The sequence below is a fragment of the Cydia pomonella genome, chromosome 6, assembly GCF_033807575.1.
Source record: "Cydia pomonella isolate Wapato2018A chromosome 6, ilCydPomo1, whole genome shotgun sequence".
NCBI lineage: Eukaryota > Metazoa > Arthropoda > Insecta > Lepidoptera > Tortricidae > Cydia > Cydia pomonella.
In genome coordinates, this window is record NC_084708.1 from 23,715,036 (window position 1) to 23,734,815 (window position 19,780).

At 38.0% G+C, this 19,780-nt stretch overlaps 1 protein-coding gene across 1 annotated transcript in view; it reads right to left on the reverse strand.

The window, feature by feature from the left end:
* Positions 1-19,488, reverse strand: part of LOC133519341 (FERM domain-containing protein 5) — a 30,143-nt gene extending 10,655 nt beyond the window's left edge. The window contains exons 1-10 of the mRNA XM_061853378.1: positions 18,986-19,488; positions 18,801-18,905; positions 18,678-18,720; positions 17,684-17,860; positions 15,318-15,418; positions 13,429-13,569; positions 12,259-12,411; positions 8,965-9,053; positions 3,908-4,043; positions 2,393-2,465 (exon numbers count right to left, since the gene is read on the reverse strand). Of these exons, the coding sequence (XP_061709362.1) occupies positions 2,393-2,465; positions 3,908-4,043; positions 8,965-9,053; positions 12,259-12,411; positions 13,429-13,569; positions 15,318-15,418; positions 17,684-17,860; positions 18,678-18,720; positions 18,801-18,905; positions 18,986-19,069 (1,102 nt within the window). The 5' untranslated portion in view covers positions 19,070-19,488. The remainder of the gene's footprint in view (positions 1-2,392; positions 2,466-3,907; positions 4,044-8,964; positions 9,054-12,258; positions 12,412-13,428; positions 13,570-15,317; positions 15,419-17,683; positions 17,861-18,677; positions 18,721-18,800; positions 18,906-18,985) is intronic.
* Positions 19,489-19,780: the final 292 nt, after the last annotated feature.

The following is a 19,780-nucleotide window of genomic DNA, read 5'->3' on the forward strand; positions in this document are numbered from 1 at the left end:
GGCTACAAAACCTATAAACCTAGAATATATTATGCTGAAGCGATCGACATCAAAATCAAAGTGATTTGTTAAGATTTAGTTAGTGGAAAACGTTTTCTCCAAAAATAGAATTTCATGGAAAAAATACCGTTATATCGCAAAGCTATTCTTCCCTCTTAAAAGGAAAGCCCAAAACTACTTAACTACAATTAATTTTACACTAAAGTTAAAGCTAATAAGCAAAATAAGTTAAATTAATAAAGGAAATTAAATTTGCAAAAAAACTTAAATAGTAATGGTTGCACTGCCAGGCGATGAATTTTCTTAAAGTATTTACTATATAAGCAAGCAATTGATCAATATCTTACCTTATGACAAATGTCGATGAAGTAGATGTAACATGCTTGTAAATAGTAGAGCCAGAGAATCTTGAAAGGTGCTAATTAAATATTTTATGAAACAATGTGGCAAAAGAAAATTTTGTGGTAGATTCCAAATAGAGATGGTGCAAAGCGCATATACTTATTCAAAATAAATTAAAGTTAGAACATAATAGAAGTTTAATTATTTTTAGGTTATAAAATTGAGACAAATATCTAGACTTAATAGAAACATCACACAAAATAGAAAATAATACAGAAATTAAGGTATTGTAGTGTTTTATTTATGACATAATAATAAAGCAATAGTTTTCTAATAACTATTAAAGCTTACAAGAAATTTGTTATCTACTTATTTTTAACGTTTAAGCAAAAGGTACCACTTTGTCACTTACCATAAGGAAAGAAAGGATATTTGCTTGTACATTCATACGAATAACCTGTAAAAGCGCCCTTATGGCATGCGACAATGTGGTACATTTTTCTTAAGAACGTCAAATTTATAAAAAATATAAAAGAATGCACGAATGGCAAGCATTACAAAAAAATGACTAGATATATAATGGCAATTAAATTCACAAAACAGAATCCTATAATCAACGCAAAAATATTGCTTATAATAAGACATTCTGACTAGAATTAACATCAAAACCAATGAAACTTTTGGTCGCATGCAATACTGCTCTGAATTACTGTCTTTCTTTGTAGTCCATTACGTTTTTTTGTTAAGAATTCAGATAGTAGATATATGACGAACTACTCGCGTTAACCTTTTGAACGCCACGCCTATCGTAAGCGGCGCGTAATCGTGAACCTTGTCGGTACGCATGAAGGTTGATATTGGGCTGTAGCCGCGCGCGTCATATGACGTTTTTGGCGATCAAAATGTTAACCGCGTAACGCCCAATCCATTTATAACGATTTTTAGCGGACAAAGGCCAAAAACGTCAACTGACGCGTGCGGGTACAGCCCAACATCAACCTTCGGTGTATTCCCATTTTGTTCCCGCCAGGCCCAGGTGGGAATTGGCGCCCCATTAGTCCCCGCCTCGCGTACAGCGACGGTCACGATAACGCACCGCACTCGATAGGCGTGGCATTTAAAGACATAAAATAAGAACTCAATGTCTTGAAAAGAGGACTTTCTGATTTTACTGTTAACGTCTAATTTTCTCCGAAACAACCTCGTGATGGTTATGATTATTACTAGAATTTCGCCACAATGATTGAACAGCGGGCTCGGATTTAGAGACAGAGGGCCCCTAGGCACTAGGTATATCGCATTTGGGCCCCCCTTCTCCATCTGAAATTGCTAAATTGCTAAATTGCCTGGGCCCCCAGGCCCGGGCCTTGTGGGCCTAGGCAGAAATCCGGCCCTGACAGCGGGCCTTATAGAGTTAAACAACCGTGTTAGTTTCAGTAAGCGTGCTGGCATAAAACGATATTGAACCAGAGACTTCAGCCGGACTGTTAAGAGTGGGGTCGTATATGCTCGTTAGGTTGAGTAAAGCGGGCCAAACACATTTTATGCTTAACACGTTCGCGAATTTCCAGTAGACACCGCAAACTTAAGATAGTTACGTAATATGCTTTAATCGCACTAGTGCGTTAAAGTAGCACCATATGTACTGGCACTTTCCGTCCAGGGCCCAGAGTCGTTAATGTTTATTGCATTGTTCACAGAAGTCGCCTTTTTTCCAAGTGTAAGGCCTGAGTGGACGCTCGAGCTGGGCGTGCAGCGGGGCGTGCGGCGTGCATATTCAACAAATGCAAACGTACAGGAGCGGCCGCACTGCGCGCTGCTCGCAGCACGTGAGCCCGACGCCACGCTGCACGCCGTGCCGAGCGAGCGTCCACTCAGGCCTTACACACATTTAAATGTGTTTGACCCAAGCGTGCTGGCATAGAACTTATGTAAGCATATATGGAGCGTGCTTATCTTCTAATATAAAAGGAAGTTTAGGCAGCACCATTAGGTTCAGTGAGCGAGCTGACATAGAACTTGTGTATGACGACATGTATCGTGTGTTTACCGAAGTCCCCCGTCATGGGAGTGGACGGGGTCGCGGGGACGCTTGACGCTTTCCGCTTGCCGCCGCCCTCCTCCTGAATGTACGTATGTAAATAAATATAAATAAATATTTTATATAAAGATCGACCTAGCCCGAAACTATACTCTGTATATTAAATATGTTAAAACGGGTCACTCACGTATTTTAAGTCGAAAACGCTCGACTTGTTTCAACGCAAGCTCCTGACGACACTCCTCGGTACGGAGTGAAACATGCCGAGCGTTTTCGACTTAAAATACGTGAATGACCCGTTTTAATATATTTTACAGTACATATGGTGCTACTTTACCCCACTAGTGCGAAAATTTGCATAATACGTTACTGTGTCGAACATTTAAAGGGCCATATGTACTGTGAAACGTTGTACGATACATATGCGAATAGGTAATTCGCAACTCGTGTCGATTTAAAACACTCCCTTCGGTCGTGTTTTAATTTATCGGCACTTGTTTCAAATTTCCTATTTTTCGCACTTGTATCGTAATGTACTATAATAAGTCTGTGTCTCGCGGAAGTTTTGTTATACTCTGTATCTTTAGGTACGAGTATTTAAATAAAAGTAAACAAAATCTACCCTCAAATGGCTCTTTAAGCCAGTTGAGGGTAGATGAAAATATTACATGATTAAATAATGTAGGTTAAGGTCAGGTCGTTCGGTGACAGATCCGGGCGGTTTTGTATTTGGTTGATTAACCAATAAAATTTTATTTTAATACCTAAAGATACAGAGTATAAGCAAAGCTTGTACTATGGGTACTAGACGACGATATCCATACGTATATAGATAAATGCATATTTATATACATAGAAAACTCCCATGACTCAGGGATTAATATCTGTGCTCATCACACATATAAATGCCCTTAGCGGGATTCGAACCCGGAATCATAGGCGGGGACACTACCCACTAGGCCAGACAGGTCAGATAAGATATCATTCGATGTTATCTGTTATGAAAACTTGTTGGATATTAGCTCAATTTGTCCGACCAATCTGTGAATTTAGTACCGAATTGGCATAAAAACAGGGTGAATTGTTAGTAGGGTGAATTTTATGAGATAATTTTTTTTTTCGGCCCTATTCTGTTAAACAAGTTTTTTTTTATTTTTATGCAGCGCGGTCAGCTCCCGTCTCACGAGGAAAGGAGACGGCCGTTTCTCCATACAAACGTAGTCCTCATTTTCCTCTCGGGATATCGACATAATGGAAAATATTTTTACATAATTTAATGTATATTAACCATAACTATACCCCTATGTTCGACTTTATTAATTTTTTCGATCATTGTAAAAATTAGGAGCGAAAAACAGCTTTAATACAAATTTTAAAATGCTCATAATCCAGTTTTCTTAATTTGTCCAGACAACATAAAGGAAACAATGCCTTTTGTCGAGCCGAAAAAATCATCTCATAAAATTCATACAGTAGATCTCATGAAAAAATTATCCAGAAATTCTCATAAATAACTAAGCTAACCTGTGAGTCCCTTGGCGCTAGTAGTCCATCACGTTCCAATATTTCTCGCTCTGTACGTCCTACGTACTTGAATTTAGTACCCCAGGAAAACAGACCTCCTCCGGAGTAGACACATGCGTCTGATGATGACGCCAACCTGAACAAATGTATAAAAAAAACTTTGCGTTATTCACAATCTAAAATTATAGGCGTAAGCTTGTGAAATAGATAGAAAGGGAATGCAAACCGGTGTTTATTGGTGTGAAACTTCGGTTATAAACCGGTTTTCCCATACAATTAAAAACCGGTTTGCATTCCCTAATAGATAGTCTCAGTCAGTGATGCCTAGAGGCGAAACACGTGTCGAGTTTTGTATTTTTGGTGGTGGTTTGTTTTGTTTATTTGCGTATTTTTTTTATTTACATTTATTGCATGCAAAAAATACGCCAAGAAGGTATAGCGGGTTAGCAACTCACCACTAATTGCCTAGCACGTTATTATTTCGTGGATTAGCAATGTGTGTTTTGATATAAGTACAGTGTTAAAAATGTTAAAATACGTAATTTTTAATCAACTTTAAGGTGGTTCGACTAGGTTACCCAAAGCTTAAACCTCACTAGATGGCGCCACAATTGCAAATTTTGAGTTTTAATTTTTTTGTGGAGTAGTCTTGGTATTTCTATACTGTAAATTATGTTTAGCGCACTCTTTAAATAAATATTGAACTATTACAACAAACATTGAACACTTCATTGTACAAAAACTACCCCTTAATGTCGACAGAATGTTTCTTGACTCTATTTCTAAGTATCACTCACACATTCAAACAGTCTTACTGGGATCCTTGTAGTAGACAATTTGGCACAGCGTGAGTAGGCTTCAATAGCGTTGCGGTATGTACGTGGAAATACATGCAAGAGGATGTGGGTTCGAGACTCAATTTTTTTTTTGTTATCAGTATTATCAAGTACCTATTATTAATATAGTACATTACGATACAAGTGCGAAAAATAGGAAATTCGAAACGAGTGGCGATAAATTAAAACACGACCGAAGGGAGTGTTTTAAATCGACACGAGTTGCGAATTACCTATTCGCACATGTATCGTACAACGTTTTACAGTACATATGGCCCTTTAAATGTTCGACACAGTAACATAATATGCTACTTCTCGCACTAGTGCTATAAAGTAGCCCCATATGTACTGTAAAATTATTTTATGAGAAATATGAGCATTTTCCATAAAAATATTAAAAATCTGATTCTCACACATCATGATATTTTTGGGTTCTTCCAACTCAGAATCACTAGCATAATCAGTCCTCGTGCTAAAAAAACCCGAAAATTTGTATTGAAATTTTAGTTTTACATTGAAATTTCTTTCACACTAAAATGTGACGTAATGGTATGGATATTTTAGGATATCTTTTTTTAATGCTAGGGTGGAGAAGATTCTAAGTAGAATGAACCTAAGAAAGTCCAAATTTGTAAGTCAGATTTTCCGGAATTTTTTTCAAAAAAAAAAAACGCTGTTTTGTTCTAAAATTAAAGCAATCCCTTACTGCCCAGCCTTTAAAAAAGTAGGTACTATTTTACAGTAGAATTAAAACATTTTTTTTACGATACATTTAATTAAATTACAGTGAGTTACAAAATTGCATGGCCTTCTATTTATAACCATTATAAAAAGAAATGAGATATTTACCATGTTTGTTTATATTATTGATTTCCCGATATTTTGACACAACTAGAAATTTCACACAATGCCTAGAGATAGAAAATTATTTATTTATTTTATTTATTGTCAATTTCATTCAACGGATCACATCATATCCAATTTATGTGTTTATGTATTGCATTGTTTTCTACCTAGTTGGTTATTAAATTCTGTTACTGCAATAATCTTTATCTACATAAAATATACCAACGAAAGTTTAATAAAGTATATATTAAAATGAAGTACACAAAATCAGGAATTACATATGACAATACCATTCAAAATCGCCTCCTCTGGCTTTGACACAGGTCCTCAAACGACGAGGCCAGTCATCAATAGCGGCACGCACGATTGTCATGCCTAATTCCGTCACTGTCTTAACTATGGCCCGCTTGAGGGAGTTAAGATTTGTGTGGGGTTTAGCACAGGCTTTCTCCTCAATAACCTGCTATATGGCATAATCCAGGGGGCTAAGGTCCGGGCTGGAGGACGGCCAGTCTTCGTGGGCAATAAAGTCAATTTTGTTCCTTCGAAACCAGGCTTGAGTTGTTTTTGCCTTATGTGCAGGAGCTGAGTCCTGTTCAAAGATCCATGGCTGGTTTTGAAATAGGGTGTGGCTTAAGGGCTTCACTATTGGTTCGAGAACGGTTTCCAGTTTCCGGTTTTCACACCTTTTTCACAGAAATGAATCTGTGTTAGCCCTGAGTATGACACACTCAAAATCATGTTTGGCGGGTGCCCACATTTGTGCAACGCAATAGGGTTGTTTCCATCTACAAATCTTAGGGCATAATTGTATCCCAAAAAATTCTTTTGGATTATAAGAACATGTTAAACTACTTTTAGGGGACCTGTAATGACCATATTTTTGTAAATATTGAATTTAAAATATCTTTTGGCACACGTCACGTGACCAAACTCGAAACGTCATTGAAGATTCTGATGACGTCACAACTCTCGGATTGACACTGTTGACAGTTAGGCGATTAACAACAAATGACAAATATCAGTTGACAGTTCGTATCTTCTACGTGTGTATGTAGTTATGTGTCAAACCATAAACTGTGACGTCACACAATTTTCAAAGAGCGTTTTGGGCGCGAAAGCATCTGTCAAAATATATTTTGTTAATTTAACATATTTAAAGCCGTTTTTAGTATAAAAGCTGAATTTTAAGGCAACTTTTAGTTAATACAGAAAGTAATACAAGCGTTTAAAAAAATTGGAATACGATTCTCTTTTAGGCCCCAATTCATTATAGATACGACGAGATAAGCGTTATGTGTGGTATATAATTATAGGTCACAAATCCACCACATTATGTCATTTTTTATTTTTTCGGTAGCATTTGTTTTAACGGAAATAAAGAGGTTGCAAATCGAGTACCAGAACTTCAGAACAGATATCATTTGATATTTACCAGTCGCTTTTCGGTGAAGGAAAACATCGTGAGGAAACTGGACTAATCCCAACAAAGCTTAGTTTTACCCTCTGGGTTGGAAGGTCGGATGGCAGTGGCTTTCGTAAAAACTAGTGCCTACGCCAAATCTTGGGATTAGTTGTCAAAGCGGACCCCAAGCTCCATTGAGCCGTGGCAATATGCTGGGACAACGCTAGGAAGAAAGAAAGAAATCGAGTAACAGAACTTAGTAACCAACTAGGTATAATAGTTATGATGTAAATGTCCATATCATGTTGGAGTCATATATGTATTAGCCAACTAATTATTCAAGATCAATACACTTAGCTCCCTTAGGTATTCGCCTAAGTACAATCTCGGGCAAAATTGAGTTTTATAAAAGTGAACTAATTTCTAGTTCATATTTTCTATGAATTGGTCATGTAGACTCCAATTACAGTTACACTTTTCCTGGTTTTTCGCGGACCAGAATATCGATGATTTTTGTAACTTGATTTAGACGTTGCTATCATTTTCAATCCAAAAACACATAAAATCACAATTCAGAACATGCGGCAGCGTTGTTTTCTATCAAGTACCTGAAGGGCGGCTACCGGGAAAATCGAAATTCATCAATTTCGGGCATTTTTCTCTGTCATTCTAATTACGTCTTAGTGAGAGTAAAAGAGAAAGATCCCCGCAATTTGCGAATTTAGGTTTTCGCGGTAGGCCCCCAGGTCCTGTCAAGTTTCAGCAGTGTTGCCAGGTGAGCGGAAGAGAATTATCGTACTTGAGTGTCAATATTATTGTACCGTTGAAAAAAATATCGTACGCCAATCAAAAAGGCAGCTCCTACAAATGTCTAGCAAAATAAGCTTAAATTTCCAATTAATAATAAAAAAAAGACAATTTTCGTCTAAATTGCACAAAAAATCTGTTTATGTTTGTGTATTTTTGGGATAGACTCAAACGGTATACAGGAAATTGTGACATTTTAAACTTTAAACTTACACCAAGGAGCCGAACACCCAAAAGATATTAATTTTAGCCTATTTCTGAGAGAAAGTATCATATTTTGCTTCAAATTACTAGACTTTTAAGGTGGCATCATCCAAGGGCTGAAATTATAGTACTTTAGTGTACGATAATGCTCTTTGGAACATTACGTCATACCGGGGCCCAAATTATCGTACATGTACGACAATTATCGTACGCCTGGTCACACTGAGTGTCAGTGTCGACAGAGTCAGCTAAAAACGCGTCAAACATCGCAACGTCGCGCCGATGGCCGTCCGAGGCGGGGTGGCAACGCCGCAATGTATTTGTACACGACATTTGTCACACACACATGAGTAAAATTTATAAAAATATAACGTTGATTATTCCATGATTTCTGTATGAAACAAAGTTTTTCTATTAATTTAGCGCAAATGAATATTCGAAAGTAGATAGATGCGCAACTATTTATGTAATAATATTGTGTAATTAATTAATAAATAGCGATTGTTTTTTGTATGAAAATCGAACCACCTTAAGATTTCGCAGGAAGAGGTTTTCAATTCGATAGGATCTTTGTTAGCAGTTTTGAATGATTCACGGTTAGTTTCACTACACTTAAATCGACCGGGATATAAACCCTGCTTTTTATACAAATGGTTTTTTTTTAATTCTATTAATTTCTTTACATTTTTACTCTTTTGTGAAGTCGGTTCTCTTTCTTCGGTTAGGTTATTTTAAGTACAGTAAATAAGTATGCAGGTGTTCTAAGCTAAAAAAAAATGATACGATATTTTCGCACGTGCATGCATTTTGACGTGCGCATAATATTATTGTATACGAAAACTACCCATAAGTCACAATCACAAACTCTTGTATATAATAGGTTTTAATAGTTTTTAACCTAATACAGGCAAAATAAACCTTATTACTTTTCAATAGAGTCGACTATGCACTAGACTCACGTAAAGAACAGCATCTGCTCGATGGCGCAGCACCACACGTGGCGGCACGCCGGACCGTTCGGACATTTGAAACCCACTGTGTGCTTTTTCTGAAAACAAAAGGGCTTTTTAATTTTTGCACACTACACATATCTACACATATATTATGTAAGTCGCGGACACATAGGACATGGTTACACAAATTGACTAAGTCCCACAGTAAGCTCAATAAAGCTAGTGTTGAGGGTATTTAGACAACGATATATATAATATATAAATATTTATAAATACTTAAATACATAGAAAACACCTATGACTCAAAACAAATATCCATGCTCATCACACAAATAAATGCCCTTACCAGGATTTGAACCCGGGACCATTGGCTTTATAGGCAGGGTCACTAACTAGGCCAGACAGGTCGTCAAAACAGAATTCAAGAAAAGTTAGTATTATTTTACCTACCTTTAGCACCTTGTACAAATGGCCGTCGGGCCAATATAGCAAGTATGCAGACATTAAAAGTACATACTAACATTATCCCATACATTTTATTCATGAGAAAATTAGTAAGGTCTGGCGGCTCTGGGATCTTGGACCAGTTATACACTTCTATAATTATAAGACCTATTTATTATGTACCTGTGTTTACGTTTTGATTGATTGATTGTATTCTTAAACTAATGTAATAAAAAATATAAAAAATATTGGATAAGCATCTTAGCCAACATATACAACTTTGTGATGCACATGTTGGATTTCAGGAAGGTCTGTCTACTGAAAGTGCAATTGTAACACTTAAGCACACCGTTGACTACTATACCAAGAGTAAATCAAATGTATATGCATGCTTCTTAGACTTGACAAAAGCTTTTGATCTAGTATCCTATGACTTACTTTGGGACAAGCTAAGGGAGACAGGCGTAGCACCAGAGGTTGTTGATATTTTTTCATATTGGTATAGTAATCAAAGGAATAAGGTTAAATGGGCAAATGCTTATTCAGATGAGTACACACTTAACTGTGGTGTTAGACAGGGCGGATTAACATCGCCAAGATTGTTTAACTTATGTCAATAAGCTGATCGGGGAGTTGAGCAGCATGTATGTTGGATGCCGTATAGATAATGTAAGTGTAAACAACATAAGTTATGCTGACGACATGGTGCTGCTCAGCCCGTCGTTCTACGGCTTACAAAAGTTGGTAAATGTATGTGTGGAATATGCTGAGACACATGGCTTGAAGTATAATGTTAGGAAAAGTGAGTTCATGATTTTTAAAGGTAAAAATAAATTTTCTTATTACATTCCACCACTTCTCTTAAGCAATATGCCTATCAAGCAGGTGTCACAGTTCAAATATTTGGGCCATATATTGACTGATGATCTCAAAGATGACAAGGACTTGGAACGAGAACGTAGGTCTTTGTCTGTGCGAGGAAATATGTTGGCTCATAGATTTACGCGTTGTTCTGTGCCTGTAAAACTAACTCTTTTACTGCTTATTGCCAAAGTTTCTATACAAGTGGTTGATGGGTACACTTTAGTCAGAGAGCGTATAACGCATTGAGAGTGCAATATAATAATGTCTTTAGGGCCCTGTTTCGGCTCCCCCGCTTTTGTAGCGCTTCGGGAATGTTCGCTGACGCAGCGGTTGATGATTTTTATGCAATAATGCGGAAAAAGTCGGCGTCCATTGTACGGCGAATGTGGGCGAGCGGAAACGGGATCCTAAAGATGATAGCAGATAGGCTGGACTCTGCCGTCCTTGCCCGGTTCACTGATCTGCATGTACAACCTAATCGGAGAGGCGGGCAGGGAGGGTGGGGACCAAGGAGGCCATTTATTTTATAAGTATAGGCTTAGGTCATAGTTTTAGTTTTTTTTTTTGTAACATATGGACCCTGTGTAACAGTGTTGTCTGAAATAAATGATTTTTATTTTTATTTATTTTAAACGAAACTTGCAAGATTTTAATTTTGTTAATGTTATGAAATGCAAACAATCATGATTCACCCTACGATTCTCGAGATGTTATCATGACTCTACTATTTACGCATGTTTCACAACAATAATATTGCATAACATTTCTGTAAATTATTATTTAGTAGTTTCACAACACTGGACAGTCTGAACACGTGCCACGCGTCATAAGATATGACATTTTTTATGGTTTCAAATAATTCAATTCAAAATTGCAAGTTTTATACAAACGTCAAAATGAGACTCGGAGATTAACGCATTCACTGCCACCGACGCATATATGCGTTCACCGTCATACAAGTTTGTTCCTAGGCCACGCCCCCAGGCAGAGAATGCGTTAAATAAAAAATAGGTTTCATCTATTTAATATACTTAACTGGGCTATTTATAGAAAATTATGTTTATTACAGTAAGAGGTCATCCATTAATTAGGTCACACGAATATCTAGCTTTGTTGACCCCTTCCCTCTCCTTGTCGACCTAGTCACACTTGGTCACATTTGGCAAACCCATACCCCGTCGATGTGACGTCACATTTTTGGCCATTTTGTTTTCAAAAAATTCGGCAAATCAAATTAGGTTTTATTTATTAATATTTTATCGAAATATTTTAGATAAGAAAATATTAGTAATTATATATCACAACCCATTATGATTGAACATTAAACGAATAAAAATTATTATCCTTCTAAAAACTTGTTATTTAAATATACAGCGTATAAAAAAAATCGGTTACTGATGAAGTTAAAGTGACGTCACACGGTTGGTGACTCCCCCCTCCCCCGTGTCACAACATGTCACATTTTCTTGACCCCCTCCCACCCCCTAAACGTGTGATGTAATTAATGGATGACCCCTAATGGCTGTTCATTAATTCAAATCATTACTGTAATGAAAATACTGTAATAAAGAAATCTATTTTTTATTTAATAAATAAATTAAAAAAACTCATAGCGTTTAAAATAGTTCTTTTTAGGGTTCCATACCCTGTTACTAACACTCCGCTGTCCGTCCGTCTGTCACCAGGCTGTATCTCATGAACCGTGACAGTTAGACAGTTGAAATTTTCACAGACGATATATTTCTGTTGCCACTATAACAAAGACTAAAAAACAGAATAAAATAAATATCTAAGGGTCCTCCCATACAACAAACATATTTTTTTTGCCGTCTTTATAGATAATGGTACGGAACCCTTCGTGCGCGAGTCTACTCGCCCTTGGCCGGTTTTTTTTTACTGCAATTTTAGTCGTGATCGGTAATCTCATATTATTTCATGGCATCTTATTATTTTTTAAATGTATCTAAATAATTATTTATATAATAATCTTACCTCCGGATAGTTGAGGTGTACAATAAACATCCGGCCCTCAAAGTTGATCTTGTGCACTTCGTTCCACTTAAAATGGTGCGTCTTTCTACTGCCCTGAAACGTGAGGATTCCGCTGTGGTTGATACCCAGGTAAAGCTGGTTGCTTCTGTGATCCTGGCGACAAAGAAGTTAATAGTTTAGTTAGGGTAAAGGGAGATGAGTCAATCATTGGCGTTGTTTCAGCTACTTCAAGTGAAGCACCGATGATATGAATTGAATTAAACGATTAAACAATTATTCCAATAAGTTTTCAAGCGACTCAAACTTCATAAGGTATGTACGTATTTCCATATCATTGATTTTTAGGGTTCCGTAACCAAATGGTAAAACAGGAGTAACAGGACCCCATTACTAAGACTCCGCTGTCCGTCCGTCCGTCCGTCTGTCACCAGGCTGTATCTCATGAACCGTGATAGCTAGACAGTTGAAATTTTCACAGATGATGTATTTCTGTTGCCGCTATAACAACAAATACTAAAAAGTACGGAACCCTCGGTGGGCGAGTCCGACTCTCACTTGGCCGATTTTTTTATTAGATAGGTCGATCGAGTCAGACCAAGCTAATTCGGCAACGATTTTGATAGCACAGACTGTGACTGTGAATATCATGATTTCATGGATGTTTGACGTTTAAAAGAACACGTACAGTCTGTGCTATCAATATCTTTGCCAAATTAGCTTGGTGAAACTCTAGTGATTTCCATAAAGCATTGATCAATATACACTATATGGAAGCCACTATTTAAACATATCACTGGGTACATGCAGAAAAACTTACGTTTTACATAGGTACGTAATTTTACAGCAAGGTTCATGATGGATTGCGAAGCATTAAATAGTAGTCTGCTCGAATATTTCATCATACACAATTTACTCCCCTGGAGTTGCAGGCGTACATAGGCTAGGAGACTGCTTACTATCAGGCAGGCCGTATGCCTATTTGCCACCGGCGTAGTATAAAAAAAAATTACACTGTTACACTTAATGCTAGCGACCGGAGCGAACGGCAAGTGAAGGTCGTATATTAGTATTCCTTCCTTTGCTCAATAACGCCATATGGAATTAGTATAATAGGTATGTTTCTCACTTTAAGTTTCGTACGATTTTTGACAGAAAAACAATATATTTTACCTTGACGGGATGTGGATCGACACCATAAGTATCAAGTTGGCACGCAATTTTGAGGAAAGTGCGCTCGGCCTCCTGTGTGGACATGCCTTTGACGCCCCCGCTGCCCCCCGGAGTACCCTCCACTGGCTCCCGATGTAATTCCTGCAATCAGATTATAATTATACTAATAATAATATTAATAAAGAGCTAAATGCTCCAGGGGTGGAAGTGAAAACTTGCATAAGACGCGAGTTGGCACAGTGGAAGTTATCCGCCACTGGGAAGAAAGCGGCGCACACCTCTCGACACTACTGAGCCGCTCACACCGGTGTTGCTCCTGGTCGTCTTCACGACGGCAGTTTCAGGAGTCCATCTAGTGGGCGGCGAGTCACCGCCTGCCTCGATAACTAGTGAAAACATTGTTATGGCAGGTGTCCGGACGTCTTTGCAATACCAGTCTCATTTTCCACCCAAACTTCAATCCATAGACCGTTATACTGTTCACTTTTGCTACAATAGTCCCAATGCCTGCTGCGACCGGTTCATGGGTGTCTATTTTTGGACCTGTGAACGGGTTCAATCAGGCGTTCTACATGACATTAAAGCTCTCCAAGGGGCCTCTACGTGTTGTATCTATATCCCCACGCAAGCCTATCAAAAGACCAGGATTTATAGGCCCGTGAAATCCAAGGAGATACAATATTAATAATCTAGGTGACAAGTTTTTATTAACCTTTCGAACCCAAGCACGTCATGCACACGCCAATATGTCTGGAATAAGCCCGCAAATATAAACCGTATTGGAAACATAATTCATTTATTGCATAATATAGGGTAGGCTCACACATGAACCCTATTAGGGCACAGCAAGTATTTAAAACTAACTTAAAACTAGGAGGTGCACATACATATAATACACATGAGTTATATAAGCGCATTTTGCAAATTATGTTCCAGGTTACTTTGACAACATTGAAGGTTATTTTGACAACGTACACCATAGCACTTATAAGCGTTCTTGGCACCACAGGCACCATTTCTTACAACGCCTTAAAGGGTTTTTGGCGTTCAAAGGGTTTATGGTATAGTCAATAATCAGTCCGATTTGTTTTGAGGATCTAATGCCTATATTAATGCCCTTGGCATTAAAGCAATGCGAAAGTCAGAAATATAATACTTAGGGACGCCCTACAATGGCGTCTCCCGAGCGTCGGCGCCTAGCCAACTCTATGGCCGCTGCTCGACGCAATGTTGGCGCAACTGCGCAGCGACGCTTTTTTCAAAATACAAAATTCAAAAAAATTTTTTGCAAGTAGGCCTCTAGGGCTCTTTTACAAGTCAGTACAACATTATAGTAACATCATATAGTGACATAAAAAATACATAGCAATATTTATAAATACAACAGCCAAATTCCATAGCACTGAATAGTCGCCGACGCTTAAAAGACGCTAGTGAGGGGTCTCTCTTAGACGTGACGTCACCCCTGAGTAGGAGCAGTCTTAAAATAAGGTTAAAATTGCTATTTGGACTGTGAAATATCTTTTTAGTACCTATATACACACTTATACATATAATATTTGGCGTACAATAAATTTTTCAATCAAATGTAAGGAATCAACTGTCACCATTTTTTTTTTTTAGTTTTGAAGAAAAAAAACACGTACATAATTGAGACTTGGGTCTTTTATTTTAACAAATATTACTGAACACGTTCAGTGCCAGCGCAAGCCACGAGCGTAATCGATAACACGAGAAAAATGAGTGAAAAGCCTACGAAACGAACAGTCCGAAAAAGGCGGGCAGGCCTAATGGCAGTTAATGTTTATCACTAGTCAAAACTGCACTGCACTAAATATTTAAACAGTAATGCACCTATTACCTGAAAATGTGTATAAAAAGGAACTTACTTGTATCCTAGCTTCAATGGCGTCTGTTTGTCTGAGCAGCAGTCTCATTTCTGTCACGTAATTACCCACATGGATGTTCGGGTCATAGTCACCAAGCTCAACTGAAAAAAGTACGAAATTAACATTTTTTAACTCTATAATTAAACATCAAAATTACCTTCGACTTTGACCAATTTTTCAAATAAAGAAAGAAAGAAAATACATTTATTAACGTCATTATTTGACAAAACTGTAAAATAACACACACAACACAAATTACATAGATGTTAAACAGGATCCCCAATCAACGTATTTCCACGGCAAGCCATGGCGCTGATTTTCAGTGTGTACCTAACTTAAAACTATGCTACATCTCAACTAAAACTAAGCGAGAGACAACATAACCGTCAAAACACTGATTATAAATTACCGTCACAGTAATGAGGGAAGAACAATACAATAATAAACAAAAATAAGGTTAGTTTGGATGTAGAAAGAACTTAGAGATATTGGTTGACATTGAGGAGCGTTGGCTTAGGTACAAAATGAAACCCCCCGCGGGTTGCCCACCTTGTCGTGGTGGAGGGGCTTAGTAGCCGTGGCTTGGTCACCCACGGTGAAGCGAAGAGGCAACCAGGGCCGGCCTGTTTGAGGTGCGGGCTGGCCCGAGGAGGACGCTCCAAGTGGGCTTGGTGAGCCCGCTTGTGACGCGCTGGAGGTGGACCGTCGAGGAAGAGGAGTGTCGGTATTGCGGTGAGCCGTTCTCCCTATCCTCGACGGCCGAGGTGGGATCGCAGGGGAAGAGGCGTGATGGTATCACGATGCGCCACTCTCCCTATCCCCTGCGACCTTGGCGGGGCCGTTCCGCAGTAGCGGCGTTGGTGGGGCTGCAGAGGAAGAGGAGTGTCGGTATTACGGTGTGCCGTTCTCCCTGTCCTCTGCAGCCGAGTTTGTGGTTTGCGGCAGAACCATGGACCTCATCTTCCGCCGGGCGCTGGGAGTTTTCTGGCGCCCGTGGCCTCCTTGTGGCGGGCTCGGGGGGGGGGGAGGGTGCGCTACACTGCAGGACGGAGGCCGAGGAGGAAGGCGCGTCGAACCATCTGGCGCGCCTCGCGTGAAGGGCCTTCGGGCATTCGCGAAGGAGCCGCTCGCGGGCGGCTGCCGCCGGTGGGGTCGCGGATGAGTACGCAAGCGTTCCTGTAACCCCACCAATAAGGCGGCGAGGTGGCATATGGGGGGTTTTTAGTGGGAATACCGTGGGCCTCATTAGCCTAGACGGGAGTCCCACATAACCACTCGGGTCACCCCCCGCACCCGGGGGGTATGCGGAATGCATTTTCCCCCCTAGAAAAAAAAAAAAAAAAGGTACAAAATGAAAATTACAAACATGTTAAAATCAGGGACTGGATAACCCCTTCTTTACCTTAAGCGCTTTTGGGGCTTAAGCCGTTCCAAAATTAACCATTTGTTAGGGTAAGGGTTTGTTAGACTTACCTAACTTGTTTACGGGGTAAGCGTTTCAACAGTAATACTTAATATGTTAAGAGAGAATAATATTATGCCTGCTGCACTATTTAACTGAAAATGCTTAAATTATTCTCATCCATTAATTACATCACACATTTAGGGGGAGGGACGGGGTCAAAAAGTGCGACATGTTGTGACAAGGGGGAGGGGGGAGTCACAAACTGTGTGAAGTCACTTTAACTTCATCAGGAACCGAAAATGTATTTAAAAATATATATTCGCTATACAGTTAAATAACAAGTTTTTGGAACGATCAGCGTTTTTATTTGTCTAATTTGCTATCAAAAATATTTTGATAAAATATTAATAATATCTAATTCGATTTGCCGATTTCCTTGAAAACAAAATTGCCAAAAATGTGACGTGACACCAGAGGGGAGGAGGTTTGCCAAATATGACCAAGTGTGACAAGGAGGTGGGGAGGGATCAAAACACCTACTTAGAAAATCGTGTGACGTAATTAATGAATGACCTCTACAATATATGTAGTTAAAAAAACTTCATTAGGACGGGAAGAACACATGTGTTAAATAGTTTACCCTTTGTCTTAGAGTGGAGTTGTTTATCTTTGAAGACTTCTTTCAGGGACCAGTACCTTTTCCACCCGTTCACTATTCTTAAGTAATTTCTATAAGTATATTATCCTCAATTATTAAAATTTACCTCAACAATTTAGCAAAATACTATTATGGTTTTAATTCATAAACACAGAACAAACTTATATTATAATGATTTTAAATTTAAATTTTCCTTGTCCGTCTTGTATTAAAAAGAGACAAAACCTATTTCAACTAGTTACTAGAGGCAAGGTTTTTTCAAATAAATGTTAAATATGCAAGTAAAGAACCGTGAATTCATACTTTGTATAATTAGGGCTCCAAGCATAGCTGCCTCGTTTGAAGTGCAATAAAGTCTCCCATGCAGGAGGTCCCTCTTCAGCTGGAGGTAGATCTGGAACCTGGTCACATCCTCTTTGAGCAGCAGTGGGTTGGGCGGGTAGAACTTCACTCGGAAACTAAATAATATTGGCGAGGCATCTGTGAACCATGGGAATCGTAATCAACAAATAAAGTTATTGAACGTAAAAAGTCCATGAACTGTTGGTAATTGTAATTTCATGTTATCTTTAACCTCTTGAGCAGGGGTTACCAATCAGTTTTTTCAGAGGTCTGGTTTAAAAGATAAAATGATCATCGCGGTCTCAGTTTATTAAATAAGCAAATGTAATGTGTAGCACAAAAAAAAAAGAGGAAAGGGAAAACCTAAGAAACGATGGGCAGACAACATCATAAAACTAGCTGGAAAGAACTGGATGGAAACAGCAAAAAACAGAGAGAAACGGAATGGTATTGAGGCTTTCACCCAGTAGGGATCAGTGCAATGCACTGAGCAAATAAAGCTATAATAATATAAATATGTAGCACAAAAAAGGTTGGCGGTCCCGATGTGTACCGTGATTCACCTTTTAGTGATGCCCACTCTAGTGTCATAGTTTTAATACTAGTACAAATTAACTAAAATTTAATTTAAGTCATTATTGGAACAGAGGGCCTACCGCGAACCACATTTGACGTGTTGCCTCTCTGTTGCACTTATAATTGCGTATGTAAGTGTGACAGGGAGGCAACACGTCGAACATGGTTTGCGGTAAGCCCTCAAGAGTTGCTTTTTTTTAACAAATTTAATATAAATAAAATAAATAAATAAATATTTTCTAGTACCATTAATTCAAATTTAACTGCCAATTTTTCTTGTAAGGTGGACTACTAGAAGTTAACATTAAATTGGGGACTTATTTAAAGCTATTTATATATTAGCTTTATTATTGTATTTGTAAATATAAACAACAGGTACCTTTAACTTGTTTTAATATTAACTTTGCCATATGCAGCCAGTGCTGAAAAACAGTAGATTAATTAATGATCAATAATTTAAATATACAAAATATTTACAGGATAGTGTTTGTGGTTGCCTCACCCTTTGGCCGCCGGCGTCTACATATCGGAGCCCAAAATAATCAGTCTCCGTGAGGTTCAATTGTTGGCACACATGCTCTAGCAAATACTTGCCCTTATAACTCGGCTGAAACGTAAACCTGCCATCAGTACACAACATTTTTAATATTACTTAAGAATAAACAATATTAGTGAAGTATTACTTACGTGGAATTCACATTCTAATATCTCGGTATCCTCTAAAAGTCGCACCGTACATTTATAAACAATATCGCCTCGACTTTTGAACATGTCGTTTTGCGCTGTTTACACGTGTTTTTTATTATACAAGCTTACATTTAATTATTTAACATTTTTAATTAAATCCACTGCATTAACTTTGTTTTGGTTCCATTTATAAATTAGTGGTTATTTTCATTTGTTTCACAATTTTCGCATTAGAATTTTTTTGTATGATTGAGGTGTGGGGCGGGGAAGGGGAAGATGATGACATTTCTTGGATGGCTCTCGTTCAGAATTAAAAAGGAGAGCATTTTTTTTAATAACGTCCTCGAGACAATAATGTATTGTAATTCCATGAAGCAGTGAAATAAAAAAAGAATAAAACTGTTTTTTATATGCTTATATTTCAATTTATCAATATAGTTCAATTTAAAAAAATCTCTATTTATGACCGTTAATGGCACGGATGTGTCATTTCTTACTCATTAAATCGATTGTAAGTTTAGAAAGTAGTTAAAATAATGTAATTAGGTGGATTAATTAAACATTTCGATGTGTTAATTTTAACATATTATTAATCGTTATTTCCGAACGTATTGATTTAACCTGCCTCTTACAGGTAGTGACGTCATAAACGTTCTGTAGTTACCAGTGTGAAAAATTATTACCCAGTATAAGGGAAATATATAGGTACTTGGTCCGTGTTCCAGCTGAAACGGATAATTTTTCTTTAGATAAATATTTATGTACCTATGTATGAAAATATGAAAAATTTGCTTT